The 22,735-nt window shown below is 45.9% G+C and overlaps 1 protein-coding gene across 3 annotated transcripts in view; it reads right to left on the reverse strand.

Annotated features, from left to right (window-relative positions):
• Positions 1-22,735, reverse strand: part of DNAH8 (dynein axonemal heavy chain 8) — a 336,932-nt gene that overhangs the window by 50,777 nt on the left and 263,420 nt on the right. For all 3 annotated transcript variants that reach the window (XM_089333967.1, XM_089333968.1, XM_051854776.3), the window contains 2 exons: positions 10,634-10,750; positions 8,154-8,255 (listed from right to left, as the gene is read on the reverse strand). In XM_089333967.1, coding sequence (XP_089190093.1) covers positions 8,154-8,255; positions 10,634-10,750 — 219 coding nt within the window. The remainder of the gene's footprint in view (positions 1-8,153; positions 8,256-10,633; positions 10,751-22,735) is intronic.

Below are 22,735 nucleotides of genomic sequence, written 5' to 3' on the forward strand. Positions count from 1 at the left end.
CAGGGTGTGGACTCCACGGGGCTAACCTGCAGCCTTCCTTAAGGGTTTCTGCTGCAGGGTCATGTGACAACCTCATGACTTCAGAGCAGAGACCAAGCTCTGGTTACTGAGGGGCCATCTGAAACAGGTCTGAGCCAGGCAGAGGAGACGGGCAGGGAAGGAGGAGGTGAGACAGGAGGTTGGAGACGGGGCATGGGGCCAGTCAGATCAGGGTCAGAGGAGTAGAACCCCGAGGGGTCCTGAGGGGGGGTGGAATGAGCCTGCAGAAGGCACTCAGGAGGAAGAGGGTCCGGCAGAGTTCTGAGAGGCCAGAAGCAGATGACGTCAGGAGACACAGACACAACCTGGGTGGGGAGGGAGCTGCTGTCACTCAGGAGCAGCCACAAGGAACTGGAGGAGCTGCACTGTGTTCTAGACACAGATGCTGTCCCAGATGTGCCTCCCCCCGGGGCCGTCCAGGCCAGAGGATGGAGACTCTGGGGCTTCCGGGAGGGGGTCAGGGCAAGTACTAGTTCTCTGTTGCCCCAGATGTCAACCCAAATGTCAGCGTACAGATCCCAAGTGGAGGACAAGGAAAGGCAGCAAGTTAGCGTGAGAGGGGTCAGCCTGAGATCTTGAAGGTGGAGCTGGGCACTGAGCTGAGTGGGTGCGGCCACTTTCTCTGCCACCCTACGCACCTGGCTCAGCCACTGTCCTGGAGGGGTGTTAACGCAGCAGCTTTCCACTGTGCCCAGAGCAGGGTTCACAAATCCCCTCTGCTTTGCCAGTCACCGCTGAGTAAGGAGTTTCCATAAAGCAATGATAAGGCAACTGAGGCAGTTGGTTAGTTAATTGGGACTCTATATGAACTTGGCTGTCGCTCCCCCTCTTCGTGGAGGAACGACACAGGACCCTGCGCTGTTCTTTTGTCTGCTCGGCCCTTCCCGGGTTTGCTGCTGGTTCTTCCCGGGTTGGCTACCGTCCTTCCACCTCCGTGGAAGGGCGGTTCCCCCTGCCACTTTCCCCACTTCCGCGGGGGAGCGGCACACCGCCGGCCGGCTCTCTCGGGGGCTGCACAGGTGTTATTCAGATAGATGTTCCTGGTGCATGCCGTCTCTCTCCTCCTATATAGTCCTCTTCCACCAATCCCAACTCTGCTACCCACACGCCGAGCACGCTGCTCTCCTCCAATCAGGAGCAGGTCCTACAGTTTATTGGTTGAACTGGAGGCAGCTGTGTAGAAGCTGTTTCCTCCTCTCCCAGAGCCATATTGTGGGAGAGCAGATGCATAGAATAAGTCTTAATTCCAATAACTTAGTCTAGTCCGAGTTGCTCCCAGTTGCTCCCCACACTTGGCTTTCTAGAAAAATCATCAAATAGCTTTAAAAAAAAATGTAATGTGTTGTTAAAAAAAACTCCTAATTGTCAGGGTGTGCTCTGGTGTCAGTAAAAACCCAATCCAATCTACTCTTAGATGGCTATAACCCTGGGCACAGAGAATTCTCATCTGTTGAGATTCAATGATGCTTATCGCCATCAACAGACACGCACTGACTGTACTCTAGGTGCCCGAGAGAAGGCACACAGAGACTCAGGAGCCACAGATCTCACTCATTTCAAGGGACGTTCGGTACAGTGGGAAGGCAGAGGACATGTATTAGGATCACACAGTCCTCTCCCCTCCAATGCAACTGTTTACACAATTTCATCCTCTCTTCCGAAGTCCCAAACTGCCTCTCCCCACCTCTGAGCCCGTGACCTTGCTTCTTATCAGAAGAAAATGGCCTTCTCCTCCCATCAAACCCAGTGGCCCCTGTATCCTTGCCCATGGTCTTCCTCCGCCATAAGGAGGGGGCTTCCCATCTCCTCAGAGGGGAGGAAGGGACTATGAGAGTGCTGTGCAAAGTTGCCAGCATACACACTGCAAATCGAGATCAGCACTGTTTGTGAAGATTATCATGAGTAACAGAGGTGGGGGATAAAACCGAGGTGGAACCTGAATACCTGCTAATATGGCATGGAGGAGTTAAAGGCCCTGAGAAGGGGCCGGCATCGCTGAGTAACAGGTAAAGCCTCCACCTGTGATGCGGGCATCACATAAGGGCACTGGTTTGCCTCCCAGCTGCTCCACTTCTGATCCAGCTCCTTGCTGATGGCCTGGGAAAAGCAGTGGAGGATGGCTCAGGTGCTTGGGCTCTTGCCACTCACATGGGAGACTGGATGAGGCTCCTGGCTCCTGGCTTCTGCCTGGCTCAGCCCTGGCCATTGCCGCCACATGGGAAGTGAACCATTGGATGGAGGACACCCCCTCCCCCGTAATTCTTTCAGGTGGATAAATAAAGCTTTTTAAAAAAATAAAGGGGCTGGCGCTGTGGCATAGTGGGTAAGGCTGCTGCCTGCAACACTGGCCTCCCATATGGGTGCCGGTTCGAGACCCAGCTGCTCTACTTCCAATCTAGCTCTCTGCTATTGCCTGGGAAAGCAGTGGAAGATGGCCTAAGTGTTTGAGCCTCTGCACCCGTGTGGGAGACCAGAGGAAGCTCCTGGCTCCTGGCTTTGGATCAGCCCAGTTCCAGCCATTGTGGCCACTTGGGCGATGAACTAGCAAATGGAAGTTCTCTCTCTCTCTGCCTCTTCCTCTCTGTAACTCTGCCTTTCAAATAAATAAATAAATCTTTAAAAAAAGTAAGTGGGCTAATATGGAGTCATATAAAAACATAATTATAAAAAAATAAATAAAGCCCATGAAGACCATTGCATGCTGACAAACTCCAGGTTTTTGTCCCTTACCCCGAGCTCTCCCTTAAGTTCCAGATCTACAAATCTAATAATCTTCATTCATTCTCTTACTTAACAAATATATTTTTAAAGGTCTATTTAGTTGAAAGGCAGAGTCACACACACACACACACACACACAGATGGTCTTCTATCTACTGGTTCACTCCACACATGCCCACAGGAGCCAGGGTTGGGCCAGGCTGAAACCAAGAGCCAGGAACTCCATCTGGGTCTCCCATGTGTGTGGCTGGAGCCCAAGCATCTGGGCCACCATGCACTGCCTCCTGGGCATATTAGCAGGAAATCAGATCAGAAGTGCAGAGGAGTCAGGACTCAAACCAGGCAATATGGTGTGGGGAGCAACTCGGACTAGACTGTTACTGGAATTAAGACTTATTCTATGCATCTGCTCTCCCACAATATGGCACTGGGAGAGGAGTAAACAGCTTCTACCCAGCTGCCTCTCACCAACTTGACAAGCTGCAGGAGCTGCTCCTGATTGGAGGAGAGCGGCGTGCTCGACGTGTGGGCAGCCGAGTTGGGATTGGCGGAGGAGGACTATATAGGAGGAGAGAGACGGCATAGTGGTGTGGGTTGGTTGGAGAGTGCGTTGGAGAGTTCGCGGGGAAGTTCGTTACTTCGTTCTTTCTCATTTCTCTCTACTCATTCTTGCTTTGGGAGTTTTGCTGTTTACTTATTCTTACTTTACTATAGAAAGGACTTGTAAAAAAAGGGAACAACAAGCGCCCGGTCCGGTGCGGCTCCTCCGCGTGCGGAGGAGCAGCAAGTGGTGCCGTGACTCGGATATGAAGCCTAGGCAGGGTTCAGTGTTGCTCCTCCACGAAGAGGGGGAGTGACATAATGGTGCCGTGACTCGGATATGAAGCCTAGGCAGGGCTTAGTGTCGTTCCTCCATGAAGAGGGGGAGCGACATAATGGTGCCGTGACTCGGATAGGAAACCTAGGAGGGAGGAAGCAGGAAAATACCGGAGAGAGAGACTAGCGAAGAGCCTGGGGGAAAGCCGGACGAGAAAGGTGCCGGAAGAAGCTATTGAAAGCCTAGGCATAGACTCGGATATGGACTGTGGGAAAGAAGTTAGGATTTAAAGCGAAAGTGAAAGCTTTCATAGACTCGGATGCGGACTATGGCGGGGAAGCTAGGAGATTGAAAGCGAAAGTGAAACCTGGAGGAGGCTTGGACTCGGATACGGACTGTGGGAAAGAAGTTAGGATTTAAAGTGAAAGCAAGAAGAAACTTAGACTCAGATACGGACTGCAGGTTGAAAGTGAAAGTGAAACCTATAAGAAACTTAGACTTGGATACGGACTGTGGGGAGAGGCCAGGAGAAATGAGGGAGGAATATTGTTGGAAGAAAACTTAGGGAAACATACCGGGTAGAGAAAAATGTTAGGGAGGATGAAGCCGCGAGTGCAGGCCAAGCCATCTTGGAATTCTTCAAGTCACCCCGGGGAGCAAGAGGCGAAGATCTGGAACCAGAGGCAGAGACGTGGGCCGCCAGGATTCGCCAGGTTAGTCCGGGGAACTTGGACTGAATGCCGGTAGTGGCGGAAACATTCGCGGAAGCCGCCGCGTGCAGAGAGAGCATGGGGCGTGAACAGATAGGAAACGCGGGGCTGGCGCAAGGCCGTGGTGCAGGCGCGAAGTGCGTGGAGACCGCAGAGCGTGCGCGCAGAGCCGGGAACCCGCCGGTGGGGCGAGGCGCCAGGAAGCCGCGCAGAGCTGTGAAGCCGCCGCGGGGCGGGCGCCGGCGGGGCGAGGCGCCAGGAAGCCGCGCAGAGCTGTGAAGCCGCCGCGGGGCGGGCGCCGGCGTGGCGAGGCGCCGGGAAGCCGCGCAGAGCCGTGAAGCTGCCGCGGGGCGAGGTGCCGAGAAGCAGCCTCGGGCGGGCGCCGGGAAACCGCGGGGATAAGAGAAACAGAAGTTTTAGAAGTAAAGTGAGAGAAATAGGAATGCTGGAAGATAGAAGTAAAATAGGAGAGATAGGAATGCCTGGAGATAGAGAAATGGAGAGAGGTGAGGCCTCCCCTCAACATGGCAATGAGAGAGCTTGGATTCGGTCTGCCTGATTAGGGAGGTGGTGAGCACCTGCGGGCGGCTAGCAGCTTATGCGCCGCAGGTCACCGAAGACAGGCATGAATTAACATCAATAAGGCCTCCCCACAATACCGCAATGAGAAGGCTTGGATTCGGTCTGCCTGATTAGGGCGATAAGCACCAGCAGGCAGCTCGACCAGAGTATGAGCTGCAGGTCACCGAAGATAGGCACGAATCAACACCAATAAGCCTCCCCACAATATGGCAATGAGAAGGCTTGGATTCGGTTTGCCTAATAGGGCTTGTAAGCACCTGCAGGCAGAGCAGAGCATGCGCTGCGGGGCACCGAACTCAGGCACGCATCAGCGCCTAAAAACCTCCTCACAACATGGCAAAGAGAGGACCCGGATTCGGTTTGCCTGATTGATAGGACTTGTAAGAACCTGTGGCAACTCTAGCAAGCAGAGCAGAGTGTGTGCCGCGGGGCACCGAAGACAGGCGCGTATCAACGCCAAAAAATAAAAAGAAAGGGGGATCTGTGGGGAGCAACTCGGACTAGACTAAGTTACTGGAATTAAGACTTATTCTATGCATCTGCTCTCCCACAATATGGCGCTGGGAGAGGAGAAAACAGCTTCTGCACAGCTGCCTCCAGTTCAACCAATAAACTGTAGGACTTGCTCCTGATTGGAGGAGAGCAGCGTACTCGGCGTGTGGGCAGCCGAGTTGGGATTGGCGGAGGAGGACTATAAAGGAGGAGAGAGACGGCATGCACCAGGAACATCTAAGGGGAACATCTGAAGGAACACCTGTGCAGCCCCCGAGAGAGCCGGCCGGCGGTGTGCCGCTCCCCTGCGGAAGTGGGGAATGTGGCCAGGGGGAACTGCCCTTCCACGGAGGTGGAAGGGATAGTAGCCAACCCGGGAAGAACCAGCAGCAAACCCGGGGAGGGCCGAGCAGACGAAAGAACAGCGCAGGGTCCTGTGTCGTTCCTCCACGAAGACGGGGAGCGACAATATGGCACATGGGCATCTCAAGCAGCAGCTTAACATGTTGTACCACAATAGATCCCACTCAGCAAATATCTATTGAACACCTACTATGCACCAGGATGTGTTTCAGGTGCTAGGAATGTGGCATTAAGCAGACCAAGTCCCTGCCCTCATGGAGCTTACAGTCTTAAACAACTGCATTGCATGTCTGATAGATATCACAAATGTCACATGATCCAAAAACTCCTAGGGTCTAGCCTCAGCCAATAAAACTCATTCCGTCTGCAGCCCTCCCCTCTCTGAAAATAGTTCCCTTCTCTCTCCAATTGCTTTGGTCAGATCTCTCTCCAATTGTTTTGGTCAGATCTTGGATCTCCCTCTTTTTTTGCCCCAACACTTGGTACCCTCATCATGCTGCTGGGTACGCTCTGTAAACCGACCCTGAAGCTAACCACTTCTCCTGGTCTCCACTGCTAAACCCCAACTGAAGGTACTTTCACAATCGTTCTAACAAAGTGTACTTTACCAAGACACCATTTATTTTTCCTCCTTTGAACCTCAGGTAGAGTTTCTCATATTCCTCAATTTATTATCATAAAATCCATAGCCCCTTTCACTTTAGGTTTTCCTCATTGAGTCCTGCTCTCTACCTTCAGTCTGCTTCCTTCTAGGGCATCTATTTAAATGTCCTTCATAGATGTCCTTGAATATGTATTAATTCTTGTGAAATACACACAGACTGTATTATTTTATAGATCTAATTTTATTTTTTTAGGCTCTGTCCTTAAAAAAGATTTTTTTGAGATCTATGTATGATGTCATATAGATAATTTCTTCCAAGCCTGCATTGTATACCACAAAGGCACCTACAACATTCAACTTGTCTGTTTCCTCATGATAGATACGCACCTTGCCTTCCACTTCCCACCACCACAAACAACGCTGTGAATAATGTTGTGGTACATTATTATATATTATATTGTTGCTTTAATGTCTGAGGATTTCTCTGGGACACGGCCTCAGGCGTAGGATTCTGGTTCACAAGAGACATTAGAGGGTGAGCAGCGATACCCCACCATGCTCATCCGCTGTCTCTGATCTATCCCCCCAGGAAGGCTGGGAGGGGCCACCCCGTCCTCCTTCAGGACCCGGGCTACTGTGGGCTCACAGCATTGCCCGTCCCCAGGAAGTGCCCTAGCCAAAGGGAGCTGCCTCGGCCAAGGTCATGCCCTGGGGGAAGGGCAGAGGGAGGGAGCCCCTATAACAAGTCACTATCCCAGAGTTTGTTTCCAGGGAAACCAAGCTATGAGGGTTGCCTTCAACCCCATAGCCAGTGCAGCCATGAACATTTTAGACAAGCCCCTTTGTGGATTTTTTTTTTCTAGAAATGTCCTGGGAAATCTCTACTTGGGATACTTAGTAATTTCATTATTTCTAGACTCTTCCCATGTGGTCTGTCCCAATTTAAGCCAGAGCAGCAGGGCTCTTGCCTCTGCACAGCCCCACCATTACTTGTGAGTTTCCACTTTTCTCAACATATGGCTGCAAGAAAAACTTGGGAAAATATGTAAGAGTTAAAAGAAATATCAGATTTTGGGCCAACCCTCAGCTTACCAAATTTGTTGAGGCTTTAGTTTTGTTCATCAAGAAAGAAAATGACTGAAACAAAGAATTATCAATGACACTAATATAAAGAATCTGATAACCATAAAATACAGACATACCTGTTTTTTCTACTTAGCTAATATATTTTGCCTCCCTAGCATGTAAGAAATTTTAAGAGGAGTTTGAGTCTGGTTGACAGTGTTCAACCTTGATGTGAAAGCCATGATTGCTAAGGAATAATTTTCTCTAGAAAATGTTTACCAAAATGTAGATTGTATTGGGCACAGACAAAACAAATGAACACTTTGTATCAGTTTCCAGTGGGCTATCCTAATAGAAGAAATGAGAAAATTTAAATTTGGCTGAATTTTTCAGTCCCTTATGTTGGATCTTAAAATCATCGTGAGATGGGCACTCAGAGGAAGAAATCCTGTGCAGTGTTGTCTTCACGGGGAGACACCACAGAATGGGGAACAAAGACGAGGGGCAGAGGTGAGAGAGCCTGGGCATGAGCAGCTCCTCTGAGTGAGAGAGGATTCATGGACCATGGAGAATTGACTGTTCTGCTCAAGCCCCAAGGAGAGCGCTAGCTACAGGGCATGGGTGTGCGTTTCTTGGCTAATTCTTTTCAGCACCTCCACTCTATGCTCCCCCTCCTAAGTTTGGTATACTTATTAAAAAAAATACTCTTCTTGAAAAGGATAATGCAATGCAATGTCTTTTTTTTTTCTAAATTGACTTACTCTAGCAAAGCAATTAAGTAGACGCTTATCAAAGTCATCTGTCACTCTGCCTCCATATTGTACTTCTCCGATCATGTACCGAACCGTACTCCACGATACACCCTTTATGGAAAATAAAAAAAAAGAATTACCTGTAACTAAACATTTCAGATATCTTCCTAGAGGAAAGGTCTTGAAAAGGGAGCTGTAGCTAGACTGCATTTAAAATCATTCATTATCTTACATTAACAACTTTCACTGTTACGTGGCTGGAATGGCTATGATTTGTTCATCAAAGAAAAACCCACAATACTAAACACTAGTGGATATATTGCCCATTGATTATTTAAAACAGGAAAAGAGACTATTTTTCACTCCGTGGATGTAATCACCTATCATGCTCATTACAGCAATGCCACACTGTTACCGAAGGGAAAAGTGGTGTTTAGTGAATAAAGGAGGAAAATCAAGTAATCAACGCTTTAATATGCTTTCTCATATTTTGTGGAATCAATATGAGAACAACTAGCAAAGCATTTATTCAGAAGGTTTTTTGCTACAATGCAATATTTTGCCACCTCATTCAGGGAGCTAAAACTACATCTAAGTATTTATTAATTTCTATAGCAACCTTACGCTAGTGATGTATTTCAGATATTATAATTTTTAAGTTAAAAGATCCTCAATACATTTGGAGTAGGATAAGTGAGGATGTTTGATTTTTATTTACTTCTTGGTTAACTTTTATTCTTTAGCTTGGTTGCCTTTCACAGCAGCTATTATTTGTACAAACCAAAATGATAAATAATCACAGAATATGAACCCACACAATTTTTCATCAAATTGCCATACTTTTTTTTTTTTTGGCAGGCAGAATGGACAGTGAGAGAGGGAGACAGAGAGAAAGGTCTTCCTTTGCCGTTGGTTCACCCTCCAATGGCTGCCGCGGCCAGCATGCTGCGGCCGGCGCACCACGCCTATCCGAAGGCAGGAGCCAGGTACTTACCCTGGTCTCCCATGCAGGTGCAGGGCCCAAGCACTTGGGCCATCCTCCACTGCACTCCCGGGCCACAGCAGAGAGCTGGCCTGGAAGAGGGGCAACCGGGACAGAATCCGGCGTCCCAACCGGGACTAGAACCCGGTGTGCCGGCGCCGCAAGATTAGCCTAGAGAGCCGCGGCGTTGGCCCCAAATTGCCATACTTTTAATATCCTTTTATCATTCAAGGAAAAATGATGGTTAGTTCTAGAATTCCTTCCTGCCTGAGTCAACATTCCTCATGGCTCACTATCACTGTCCCGATACTGCAGTCTCTACAGCTACTTTGAAGTGCTGCTATGGGGAGGAAGAGAGGCATGGACGACAGAATGCAGGATTTACTGAGCTCTTCCTAAACACCACATACTGTGCTTTCACAAACACTAACTCATTTAATTCCTCACTGAAACACTGCTCACTTTATGGATGAGGCAACAGGCTCTGCATCTCATTGACTTGCCCAAGACCATGGAAAACCCAGATTTCCAACCCTTTATATGTCTGGAAGTACAACTGGGCTTGCATCCTTGGCTCTGTGACCTTGAGGAATTCTCTTGGTCTTGCTTGTCTGTTCCCCATGATAAAAATGTGGGATACAGGGGCCGACACCGCAGCTCACTTGGCTAATCCTCCGCCTGCGGCGCTGGCACACCGGGTTCTAGTCCCGGTTGGGGCGCCGGTTCTGTCCCGGTTGCTCCTCTTCCAGGCCAGCTCTTTGCTGTGGCCTGGGAAGGCAGTGGAGGATGGCCCAAGTGCTTGGGCCCTGGGAGACCAGGAGGAGGCGCCTGGCTCCTGGCTTTGGGTCGGCACAGCGCGCCAGCAGTAGCGGCCATTTGGGGAGAGAACCAGCGGAAAAAGTGAAGACCTTTCTCTCTGTCTCTCTCTCTCTGTCTAACTCTGCCTGTCGAAAAAAAAAATGTGGGATACTAGTAATAATACCTTCTCTACCTAATACAACTCTACCCTACATGGCAGAGTTGTGAAGGCAGGAATGAGACCCTGCATATAAGCGGGAACTCTGAAAGCACAACATGCCATGTGATGGCTAGCTATCATGATTAGGAATGATTGCTCTGTCTATGCATCAACTTGAGCGAGCTTAGAAGTGACTTAAGATGCAAACATTTCTTGTGGGTTGACAATGCTGTCCTTTTAAGGAGGCAAGAGTCAGACCAGTGGAGAGAAACCTGACGTGGTGCATGCCTTCTCTTAAGGTGCACTGCGGCACTTGGAAGTGACAGGAAGAAGGTGGTGGTGCTTTGTACACACTAACTTTCATCCTTGATGGTCAGTCGCTTTTGTATGAGGGGTAGCAAGTGGGGGAGGTAGGGAGAGGCTGGACCAGTAAGCAGCTGATTAGAATGACCCGTCCGTCGCTCTGAAGGGCATGTTCCCTCTGCATCACAGACTAAAAATCTTGATTTAAGGACAGCAATAAAAATTTAAAAAAACAATTTTACTCACTTTTTTAATATCACATTCATCAAGGTGATTCTGAATAAACTGAACACTGGCTGAAAAGTCTGCAGAATTGAATTCATAAGGAATGTTCCATCCTAAGGGACCAAACTTTCGTCGCTCCTTAAAAACACCAAAGAGAAGTTGAGTCCTGAGTGGCTTTTTAAAAACTATATGCAGGTGATCCCTTCTCTATTATTAAAAGAAAGTATAGTAAAATTAAGGTCATGTTGCCAAAATAAGCTGCCACTCCCCTACAAGGAAAGTATAATATTTTGGAAATACTAACCACAAGAAAGTTATTTCATGGCCTCATAGCTCAATGGCTTACAAAAATGAGTCTCCAAATATTTGCTAGGTTGTTCTTGAGTTAAAAAAAAAAAAACCCTTGGTCTCCACTGACAACTCAAAAATGTGCAGTAGGTACGTTGTTGAATGAATTGTTATTCTAAATTAAACTTCTCAAACTTGGAGATGTTAAACCTGAGTGACAATTTTTCCAAGATGAATAACTTAATCATTGAGGAGCTTTTGGACTCCCTGCTAGTTTCACTTTGTAATCTTGCTGTTTCAGATCTTGACAACTAAAATTTTCTGCTGTACACATGAGACATCTGTCTTCAAACTTTCATACTACCCTTATTTGGTTCTCTCTACTTAATCGCATCAGGCCTATGAAATACTCGGTAGTTGTTTAGAATTGCCAAATTATGCATACATAATCAAAATTGGACTCAGACCCCATGATTCAATTGCTTTGGTGTTCAGAAGACCATTTGAAAGGTATGTAAGTGTTAGAATTAAACTTAAAATCTCTAGACTCTGATCACCCAGCAAGCCACACAGACGAATCCAAATGTTCTGTGTCATCAGCTTGCAGCTTGCCTGCCCAGGAGCGTAAGCAACCTCTAAGGAAGGTCTACTGCTTTATTTGGTTTGGTGTCTAGGTCCACCTATCCTTGTGCCCACGACAAGGACCCCTGTGGAGTGGAGAATCTCCACATATCTATGGAAAGACTTAATTCTACTTTTCTACCTCTCAATACATAAGAATTTTTCTTTTTTCTGGCTTCCCCAACACACACACACACACACACACACACACACACTGTGGTTTTCACAAGCCATTCCAATCCCTATTGCAGCTGCCCCATGCATCAGATCCTGAGTAATTTTAGCATTTAAAGGAAGCTGAATAAATTTTAGCTTGGACAAGACCATGACAAGAAACGTAGAACGCACCAAGGTTTTAATCACTGACTTCAGGGTATGCTTTTAAAATATTAAATAAACCATTAACATTAATCTGGGTCCAGATATTCTAGTCCTAGAGAGATCCCTCTGGGATATTACCATGAGATCAGATTAAGAGCAAAGAAAAAACCCAACTCTTAAAAATGTAAAATACCATTGTTACTTCTATACCTATACTTATTTTTTAAGCTTTATTTATTTATTTATTTATTTGAAAAGCAGAGTTAGAGAGAGGCAGAGAGAGAGATAGAGACAGAGACCTTGCATCCACTAGTTTACTCCCCAGATGGCTGCAACGGCCATAGCTGCACTGATCCGAAGGCAGGAGCCAGGAGCTTCCCTCGGGTCTCTCACAAGGGTGCAGCGGTCCAAGTTAGGCCATCCTCTACTGCTTTCCTAGGCCATTAGCGGAGAACTGGATTGGAAGTGGAGCAGCCGGGTCTGGAGCAAGTGCCCATATGGGATTCTGGCACTGCAGGCCACGGCTTTGCCCTCTATGCCACAGCTCTGGCCCCTAGACCTGTACTTCTTGAGGTTGGGTTTTCAGGTATTAGAGATTTGTATGATGGGACTCCTACCCCCATCCATCAGATGATTTGACCAAAGGTAGACAACCAGCCCACGAAGAGCCAACTAGACTCCTTCCCCCAAGAATCTGGATTTACAGGTCAGAATTGCTATCTGGAGAGTGTACCAGGAAGACTCGTAACCCCAGATGCTAGGAAGTGCCATCTTCCACCTTGTGCCTAGAGCAGGTAGCAAGGAGCAGAGGGCACAGCCTTGACAAGAGGACAGCTTATGTGCTCCCAGGAGCTAAAGGAGCCTGAGCCCTTAAAACTGTCTGCTTCTCATGATGGCTTTCTCCTATTTCTGGTATTCATGTTGCCTCGGTTTGTTTTTCTTGTTTGTTCCACATTGAAATAGTTGGCTCTGGATCAGATTGGAGCCTTGACAGTCAAAGACATGCTTCTATTTTTGTCTCCCTTTTGCACCCACACCTTGAGGAAAGAATCATGGTTGCCTAATAAACATTGGTTGCTTATTTTCAGAACACAAAGGACTCTCTTCTCTTCCGCGAGGCCAATTCCAAAGCTGACCCAGGGTTCTGAGTTTCTTGCGTAGACTTCAGAAACATTAAGGCAAGTCTCTTCCGGGTTACTGCAGGAACAGGGATGAGCTGAGAGGGCTTAGGAGATACTGACGTGAAAATGTGCGCAGTTAACGCTTCAGTTTCTGGGATTTGAGAACTGCTGGAGAGAAGACTGCTCACCACTTGATAAAATGCGAATGTTTTCCCATTCTTGGAAAAGAGAATCAGAATGTACACTGTTTTACCTCTGTGTTTGACTTAATTTTTTAAATTTAATGTTCAATTAGACAGAGGACTGAATGAAAAATAATTCTTTCTTTCCAATTACTGAAGCCATTTAAATTGGCTCTATGGAAACACTCCCATTTATATGCACTAAGCAACTGCAATTTAGTTGCTCCTTAAATGTGATTTTGAAAATTGCCCCAAAGCTGAGATTTGCTTCACATTTATGTTACTTACTATTAATTTTCATTTAAAGCATTCACGTTTTTTAAGTTGGGTCACTAAAGTCATAGAATGTTTAGTTTCTCTTAAGATTAAAAAAAGACAAAATTTTGATGAGTGTCTCTTCTTTCACAAATAAAGTCATTTCATGTTCTTGTAATTTTTTATATCCATTGACCTCTCTAAATGAAAATAGAAAGAAAAAACTCAAATTATCATCTTGGAATACTATTACGATAGACTAAACTCACCAAGACCTATGAATTCATTTGGAAGCTCAAAAGCAGAAAATTTTCTAGATTTATTTGGAATTTTTGATTATCTTCAGTCCAATTAGTATTTCTGAAGTCACGGGACAAGTTGTATGTGGTAAAATAGAAAAATATTAAAATAGATACACTTTTTTTTTTTTGACAGGCAGAGTGGACAGTGAGAGAGAGAAACAGAGAGAAAGGTCTTCCTTTGCCGTTGGTTCACCCTCCAATGGCCGTCGCGGCGGGCGCGCTGTGGCCGGCGCACTGCGCCTATCCGGAGGCAGGAGCCAGGTGCTTTTCCTGGTCTCCCATGGGGTGCAGGGCCCAAGCACCTGGGCCATCCTCCACTGCACTCCCGGGCCACAGCAGAGAGCTGGCCTGGAAGAGGGGCAACCGGGACAGAATCCAGCGCCCCAACCGGGACTAGAACCCGGTGTGCTGGCGCCGCAGGTGGAGGATTAGCCTAGTGAGCCGCGGTGCCGGCCAAAATAGATACACTTTCAAAGAGTCTTCATGCAGTTGAGAAAATAAAACTTGGAGACAAGAAAGGAACAAAGTGATAGTGAACATGATTAACTGCTGAATTTTAGTAGACGATAAGCCTGAGGAAGATGCTTAATCAGAGGTTTTTGGTTCAGCATTAAATGAAGCCATTCTTTGAAAAGAGAGAAGGATTGCCGAGCTTGACAAAGGCCAAGAGGAAGGACAGGAACATAAAGGCTGTGGTCGATGGAAGATTCTACTGCAGGAGAGGGTGACCTCAGCAGGGGCTGAGCGTTCATGGGCTTCGGGGAGGAATGTAGACAGACTTACCGCGGAAACTTCTTTCGACAGGAGGGCACTTTTATACCTCGGGAAAGTGAGAGTGCTGACATCAGGGGGACTGGTCTACTCCCAACTCACTGCTTCTTTTTACTTCCAGAGAATACACAGAGCACAGAACTCTCAGTGAGATACGGAAAGTTCCTCACAACACTGATGAAGAGCTGCTCACTGAGGTCTTCATTTTAATGATGTCAAGGCTATTTCCAATTTTAAGAGATTCTACCTCAGCAGTTCTCACAGGCCAGTGCAGAATCATTTCCCTTGCATCTTCAGGCTCAAAGGAGCTAAGGATCTATCTCCAACAGAGACTCCTCTGGAGCATCATACCCTATTGATTTATTGTTTATAATATAAAATGAAAAATATAGTCCTTGCTAGACAATAAAAGAAAACATTAGTAGGTAAAATAATGAGCCAGAACCACCAAGAAACACTATAGGGCAGAGTGTAAAAGTTAAGACTATATCATGTTATTGCTAATTATGAAAAGACATTTAAACTAGAATTTTATCATCATGCCTCCCCAAAGCAAGAGCTTTAGCTACACTATTAAATTTAAAAGGAGTGCTTATCAAGGCCCAAACTTAAGAAAGAGGAGAAAGGTTAGGGGAAATAAACACTTTTTAAAAAAGATTTATTTAAAAGGCAGAGTTTATGGAGAAGGAGAGGAAGAGAGAGAGGGAAAAGAGGGAGAAGGAGGGGGAGGAGGAGGATGAGGAGAGAGAGAGAGAGAGAGAGAGAGAGAGAGAGAGAGAGAATCTTTTATTGTCTCTCCAAATGGCTGCAATGGCTGGAACTGGGCTGGTCTGAAATCAGGAGCCAGGAGCTTCTTCCAAGTCTCCCATGTGGTTGCAGGGGCCCAAGGATTTGAGCTATTTTCTGCTGGTTTCCCAGGCACACTAGCATAGAGCCGGATCAGAAGTGAGAATAGCTGGGGCTTGCACTGGCACCTATATGGGATGCCAGTACCCCAGGCGGCAGTTTTACCTGCTACACCACAATGCTGGACCCATAAACACTTTTTTAAATGAAGAACTGTTAATAGTAGAATCCCCCTGGATACTGTTGACATAGCCACTTTTATTTAATATAGAACTTAAAGAGCCATGATAAAATTTCCATTTGTACCTGCCACAGCAGGCCCTTAGAGAACCTAATCAATGACTTTAGCCAAAAACAAAAACCAACTCAGCAGGTTGTACATAAGCTGTTATAAAAGTCCCAAATGTGGCATTCAATGTGGGCAAACTGCAGTCATAAGGAACAAATTCTAAATTTTGAAAAAGATGCAAAAATGACTGAAGATTCCTCCCTTAAGAGCTGCGGCCATTTGGCCATTCTCAATTTTCCTTGCCTACTGGATCACTTGGGAAGTTCTTAAAAAGACTGAGCTCCCCTTCCTTCCTCCCAGATTCTAACTTAAGTGGCCTAGTCTCGGGCCTAGGCACACGCTGAGAACTATCACTTAAGACATGATGTTTAGTTGATCCAATATGTTGTTCAAAGATGGGTAAACCCAACGTTCTGTAGGAGATGTTAGAAGGAGACTATGAACATTATGACTGGGTTTCAGAAGACCAAAACTTGGGAGGGAGATGTATTTAAAATTAAAATCCCAAAGAGTGAATGTGGTCTGACACTCAGAATGATGCTACACTGGAGTTCTTGGGAAATCATATAGGGATCATACTGACGCCAGAGAGAAGCTTTCCTCCTAGGTCATCTTCAAGAGGAAGCTGGGGCCCGCACCGCGGCTCACTAGGCTAATCCTCCGCCTTGCAGCGCCGGCACACCAGGTTCTAGTCCCGGTCGGGGCGTCAGATTCTGTCCCTCTTCCAGGCCAGCTCTCTGCTGTGGCCAGGGAGTGCAGTGGAGGATGGCCCAGGTGCTTGGGCCCTGCACCCCATGGGAGACCAGGATAAGTACCTGGCTCCTGCCATCGGATCAGCGCGGTGCACCGGCCATTGGAGGGTGAACCAACGGCAAAAGGAAGACCTTTCTCTCTGTCTCTCTCTCTCACTGTCCACTCTGCCTGTCAAAAAAAAAAAAAAAAAAAAAAAAAAAGAGGAAGCTGGAATGTTCTCAGAGAGGGAGTGGTGGCCAAACTGAGCCCAGTGCATGCCAGCATTCAGGAAATGAAAGGCTCCCATGGGGAGGGCATGAGGGCTGGCTGGCAGAGGCAGAGGCGTCACCAGACTGCAGCAAGAGCGGCTGCTGCCACAGGAACTTCCCTTCTCAGGGTAGCTACTGGCCACCCTACATGGAAAGTGAGTTCCTGGAGAGCTAGGGAGAGCAGTGGGGCTGGGGAGAAGAGGAGAGAGGGCAGGGCGCAACAAGCAGATGGTAGAACCCAGGATACCTGCTTTGTACTGGGTAAAGCTGCTCTCACCTCACCAAAAAAAACAAACCGCACTCCCCCTACTCTTCTACCCAAGGATTGCTCTTAACCAGCCAAAGTCACCACTAAGAAAGGAGACGAAGTCCTTGTGTTCTCTGCAACAGGAATAGGCTCCATGCTCTTGAGCTGGGTTGGTGGCGTAAGAGAGTTGTGCTGGGGAAAAGAAGTCAAATTATCCATACTTGTAGATGATATGATGCTGTACATGGAAAACCTAGACACTCTACCAAAAAGCTGTTAGAACTGAGAAATCCTCCTTACAATAGCCATACACACAAAAATCAAATACGAAAGAAGTGAAAGATCTCTACAACGAAAATTATCAAACATTGATAAAAGAAATCATCAAGGACATACACACATATACAAAAGAAACCAGAAAGATATCCCTTGCTCATGGTCTGGAAAAATCAGTATCATCAAAATGTCTATACTACCTAAACCAATCTACAGATTCAATGTAATCCCTATCAAAATACCAATGACATTCTTTCCAGAATTAGAAGAAACAACCCTAAAATTCATACGGAATCACAAATGACCCAGAATAGCCAAAGCAATCCGGAGCAGGAAAAACCAAGCTTGAGGCATCACAATACCTGACTTCAAAGCATACTACAAAGCTATAGTAATGAAACAGCTTGGTACTGGTATAAAAGCCAATACATAGATCAATGGAACAGAATAGAGAGCCCAGAAATTAATCTATGTATATAGCGCCAACTGATTTTTGAAAGAAGTGCTCAGATCATACAATAGAGTAAGGATAATCTCTTCAACAAATGGTGCTGGCAAAACTGGACATACGTATATATGTATGTGTGTGTATATAAGTGTGTGTGTGTGTGTATGAATGAAATTAGATCCATATACACCATATACAAAAATCCATTCCTAAATTTAAGACCTAAATTTAAGATCTGAGACTATAAAGTTTCTGGAAGAAAACATAGGGGAAACACTCCAAGACATTAGCATAGGAAACAACTCCTTGGACAAGAACCCCCAACCCCCAAAAGGCACAGGTAACAAAAGCAAAGCTAAACAAATAGGATTATATCAACCTCAAGGTTTTGCATAGCAAAGAAAACCATCCAACAGAATGAGAAAAATATTTGCAAGCTACCTATCCAATAAAGGGTTAACATCCTGAATATATCAGCAACTTATAAAACAACAACAACAAAAAAATCCAGTCAAAAAACCAGCAAAGGGCCTCAATAGACAGTTCTCAAAAGAAATACAAATGGCCAACAAATATATGAAAAAGTACTCAACATCTCTAGCCATCAGGGAAATGTAAATCAAAACCACAATGAAATATCATTCATCCCTGTCAGAGTGGCTAAAATCCAAAAGACAGGGAGTAACAAATGCTGGCGAGCATGTGGGAAAAGGGGAACATTGATGCACTGTTGGTGGGAATGTAAACTAGTGCAGCCACTGTGGAGATTTCTTAGAAAAACTAGAATTAGACTTGCCATATGACTCAGCAATCCTACTACTGGGTATACCCAAAAGACATGAACACGTTGTAACAAAGACAAACCTGCGCCACCATGTTTATAGCAGCACTGTTCACAATAGCCAAGATTTGGAACTGATCAAGCCATCCATCATTAGATGAATGAGTAAAGAAAACGTGATATATATACATAATGGAATATTATTCAGTTATAAAAAAAAGAATGAAATTCTACCATTTGCAGCATAATGGATGCAGCTGGAGGACGTGATGTTGAGTGAAATAAGCCGGACACAGAAAGACAAATACCACATGTTCTCCTTTATGTGTTGGAGCTAAAATTTGAAAAATAAACAAAAAAGAAAGGTCTATGTGTATCAGTATTGCTGCAAATATAGTTTTATGAAACTTTGTTGGGGCCAGCGCTGTGGCGCAGCAGGTTAAAGCCCTGACCTGAAGTGCTGGCATCACATATGGACGCCAGTTCTAGTCCCGGCTGCTCCTCTGCTGATCCTACTCTCTGCTATGGCTTGGGAAAGCAGTAGAAGATGGCCCAAGTCCTTGGGCCCCTGCATCCATGTGGGAGACCCAGAAGAAGCTCCTGGCTCCTGCCTTTGGATTGGCGCAGCTCCAGCCGTTGCAGCCATCTGGGGAGTGAACTAGTGGATGGAAGACCTCTCTCTCTGTGTCTCTACCTCTCTCTGTAACTCTTTCAAATACATAAAATAAATCTTTTTTTTTTAAAGAAACTTTGTTTTATACGTTTGTCAAACTAATGGTTAAGAATGCTATACTGCCATAGTTTTAATGGTCTGTGATTCCTTTAAAATCTACTGTATATGGATGAAATGGTAATTTTCCCACCCAATTATTATTTATAGCTGTTGTCTATATTCCCACTAAACTAGGATCTTTTTGCTTTTTACTTTTTGAACTTCTTATTCAGTGAAGTATTAAGCCTTTTTACTGTAATCTGAATTTAAAATATGTCATCACAAAAACTAAAGACAGAAGGGGAGAGGAAAGGAGGGCGAGGGAGGAAGACAGTATCATTATGTTCTTAGAACTGTATCTACAAACCATATTGAATCTGTCAAAAACTAATTAAAAATTTAAAAAATAATAAAAAAAGAGAGATTGCACTGGGGAGCAGGTGGGGCAGGGATGTGTTTGGCTATTTTGCTACTAGGTTCTGCTTTCTATGGGGGAGGGACTCCAGCACAAGCCCCCCCGCCCCAGCTCTGAAGCTGCCGTTTCTGTGACAGGAACCAATTCCCTGTTCTTGTTCTTAGTCTCTGCCAAAGATGAAAGTATATATGCCGTGTATGTAGAAAGCACGAGATACCTGCATTCATTTGGAGGATTCAATCGATTAGCAAGTCAGATAGTTGGCTCTTATGTCCAACACTAGAGAGATCAAAGAGACCCAAGTCACAGTCCGTCTCATCCACAGCACTCTTTCCCCGGGGCGGCGGCATCCTGCGCTCACAGATCCTTGGGCTTCTGATCACAGCGTGGATGCTGATTCCATGGGCTTGGGTGGGGTGGGGCTGAGACTTACCTCAAATAAGCTCCCAAGTGATGCTGACACTGCTGGCCTGGGAGAGCAAGGCCCTAAAGAATTCTGGACTTTTCTATCAAGCCGGCTCTCCCCTAACCTAGGAAAAGACAAGACTCCAGCATTTTGACCCTTTGCTCCCTCTGATTCCAAGATCTTTAGGGACAGGACCCTGTCACTAACCTGCAAATCCTCAGTGCCTAATGGAGGGCCTGGCATTGAGTCAGAGAGCATACATGTACTTGGCTAGGAATTCAGTGAGAATCATGCATCCTGGAAGCAACTGAGCACGTTAACAAAAATGCTCATACGTAAACACTGCACAATAAGGACCCCCCTCCTTTAAAGGGATCTCTGACACTGTGTGCTCCCATCATGGCCCGGTGAGCCATTCAAACACTCCTAGCCCCATCTTGCAAATTGTGAACTAAAGCTTACGGTCTGACAGAGGAAGAAAACTTGTGCAATGTCCAACTCCCAGAGGCTGAGCTTATATCTCCAGCAACAAAATTTCTGGAGTCTGCTTGCTGCTGTTGTCTGTTTTGGTTTTAGTTTGATTGCTCCTTTGGTAGGTTTTTTTTTTTTTAAACTGTTTTACAGTCTGTTCATATTAGGAATAGCTCTCCATTTCTGGTTCCTTACTATTAATAGATTGTTACAAAATACACTAGGATGGAAATTTCAGGACACCAAGGAAAAGAAGAGATTTAGGCACTATCACAGTAAACATTTCTGAAAGCAATGAGAAAACAACAGAGGGGAACCATGCCTGGGTCACCTGCTCTCACTGTGTAGTCACAGCACCGGGGACAGCCTTTTAGAAACGAGAAATCTCTTTTGCCTCTAACTGCACAGAGGGAGAAACAGGGGCCCTGAAGGAGAGACAGAACTTGACCAACCTCACCCAGCAGATTCCACAGCCAAGAACTGGGGTCCAGAATTTCTGGTTCTCAGTCAAACACTCTTTTTGGCACACTGCTATTTGATTTTAAGAGATATTCATTTTTTTGGTCATACACACTCCAATGTTAGTTTCACAGCCCTAGTGGTGGAGATAATTCTTTCCTCTCTTCTAACTAAACACATGATGGTCTAAGTACAGGTATACCATGGTCCTGCTGCTCTTCTTCCATTTAGCACTTGGCTAATGGCCACTAACAACACAGGTCGCTGCACTGCCCATATGGAAAATACCCCCAGTCATCTCTCCACGATAAGCATGGTGGAAGAGTTGAATCATGGCTACTGGGAACAGAATCATAAAATATATTATTTGTGAAGCAGGAATTAAATAACAGTGTTAAAGCAATATTTGTATTAGAGTGTGATAAGGTCTAGCAAAGCGAGCAATTCCCAGATAAGAATGCATGAAATCCGTTTCAGTTGACTTGAAAGCTGTAATTTACAATCCAAAGGCCACAGTGGAATAACCACCAAGAAAGCATTTCCCTGGATTTTACCTCTCTTGGGCTGGGAGACGGACGAATGCCACAGCCCTCTCTGCTGAGCACCATGGGACTGGGAGGGTGGCAGCCTGAGGGTGAACACACCCGGTATTTTCTGGGGTGAACATTAAATTCTCCATTCTTAGGCAAGCAGGGAGTGATGAGGGCAAGTTTTGCACGTCCCTGAGACAAGCCAGTAGATTCCTTTTGTCCTTTACTCCAGCCACAGGGAAGGAAGAAATGTGGGAGGGCTTCAAGGAGCCTCTTCACCCTTCTGTGGAATCAGGGAATGAATCAGGTACTTAGGCACTGGCGCTGTGATGGATCAGGTTAAGCTGCCGCCTGCGATGCTGGACTCTCATATAGGCACCAGCTCGGGTCCTGGTAGCTCCACTTCTGATCCAGCTCCCTGCTAATGAGCCTGGGAAGCAGCGGAGGATGGCCCAAGTACTTGGGCCCCTGTACCCACACAGGAGACTCGGATGAAGCTCCCAGCTCCTAGCTTCAGCCTGGCTCCCAGACCTGGCCATTGGGACCATTTGGGGAGTGAACTAGCAGATGGAAGATTTCTCTCTCCCTCTGTCTCTGTAACTCTAGCTTTCAAATAAATAAAATAAATTTCAAAAAAAATCACACAGCTTTAAAATAAAGAACAATTCAAATATAGAAAAAACAATAATAAAATTGTTAAAAAGCCTACAGGCAAGTTGCTTGGTAACCACAGAATTATTAAATTATCTAATTAGACTGTAAAAACAAACAACTTGAGAAAGATGGGGCACTGCTGTTACCTCCCCTCCTCCCAACTCCACCACCGCTTTTACTATCAGGTAATAAATACAGTCAAAATAGAAATAAATCAGAGCCAAGCATTCCCAGATCCTACTGCACACCAAGCATACTTAATCTCTTTGAGTCCCCACTTCCTGGTTTTTAAGACGGTGATAATCCTACCTTGAAATGCGGTTGTTAGTATTACATGAGAAAGTGAACATAAAACTCTTGGCGAGCACAGGCACTGTCAAATCCCAACTCCTATCTTAATAATCAGCTTGTTCATCTGACAAATATTTATTGAGTGCAGACAATGCCCCAGATGCTGCTGTGGCAGTAGGAGAATCAGCAGTTACAAAAAGATCAGTTGCAACCTCGAGAGTTTTCTATTCTCATGGCCAGTGGTTGGGGAGGGATGGAGGAAGGGGCACATAAGATACATTAAAAAAAAGCTATGAGGACACTTCAAAAAGTTCATAGAAAATGGATTAAAAGATACATTTGATCCAGTGATTAAGCCATCAGTTGGGATGCCCTGTATCCTATATGGGAGCACCTGGGTTTGATACCCAACTCTGGCTTCTGACTTCAGCTTCCT

The sequence above is a fragment of the Oryctolagus cuniculus genome, chromosome 5, assembly GCF_051225735.1.
Source record: "Oryctolagus cuniculus isolate XC-2025 breed Fujian yellow rabbit chromosome 5, ASM5122573v1, whole genome shotgun sequence".
In the NCBI taxonomy this organism is placed as follows: domain Eukaryota; kingdom Metazoa; phylum Chordata; class Mammalia; order Lagomorpha; family Leporidae; genus Oryctolagus; species Oryctolagus cuniculus.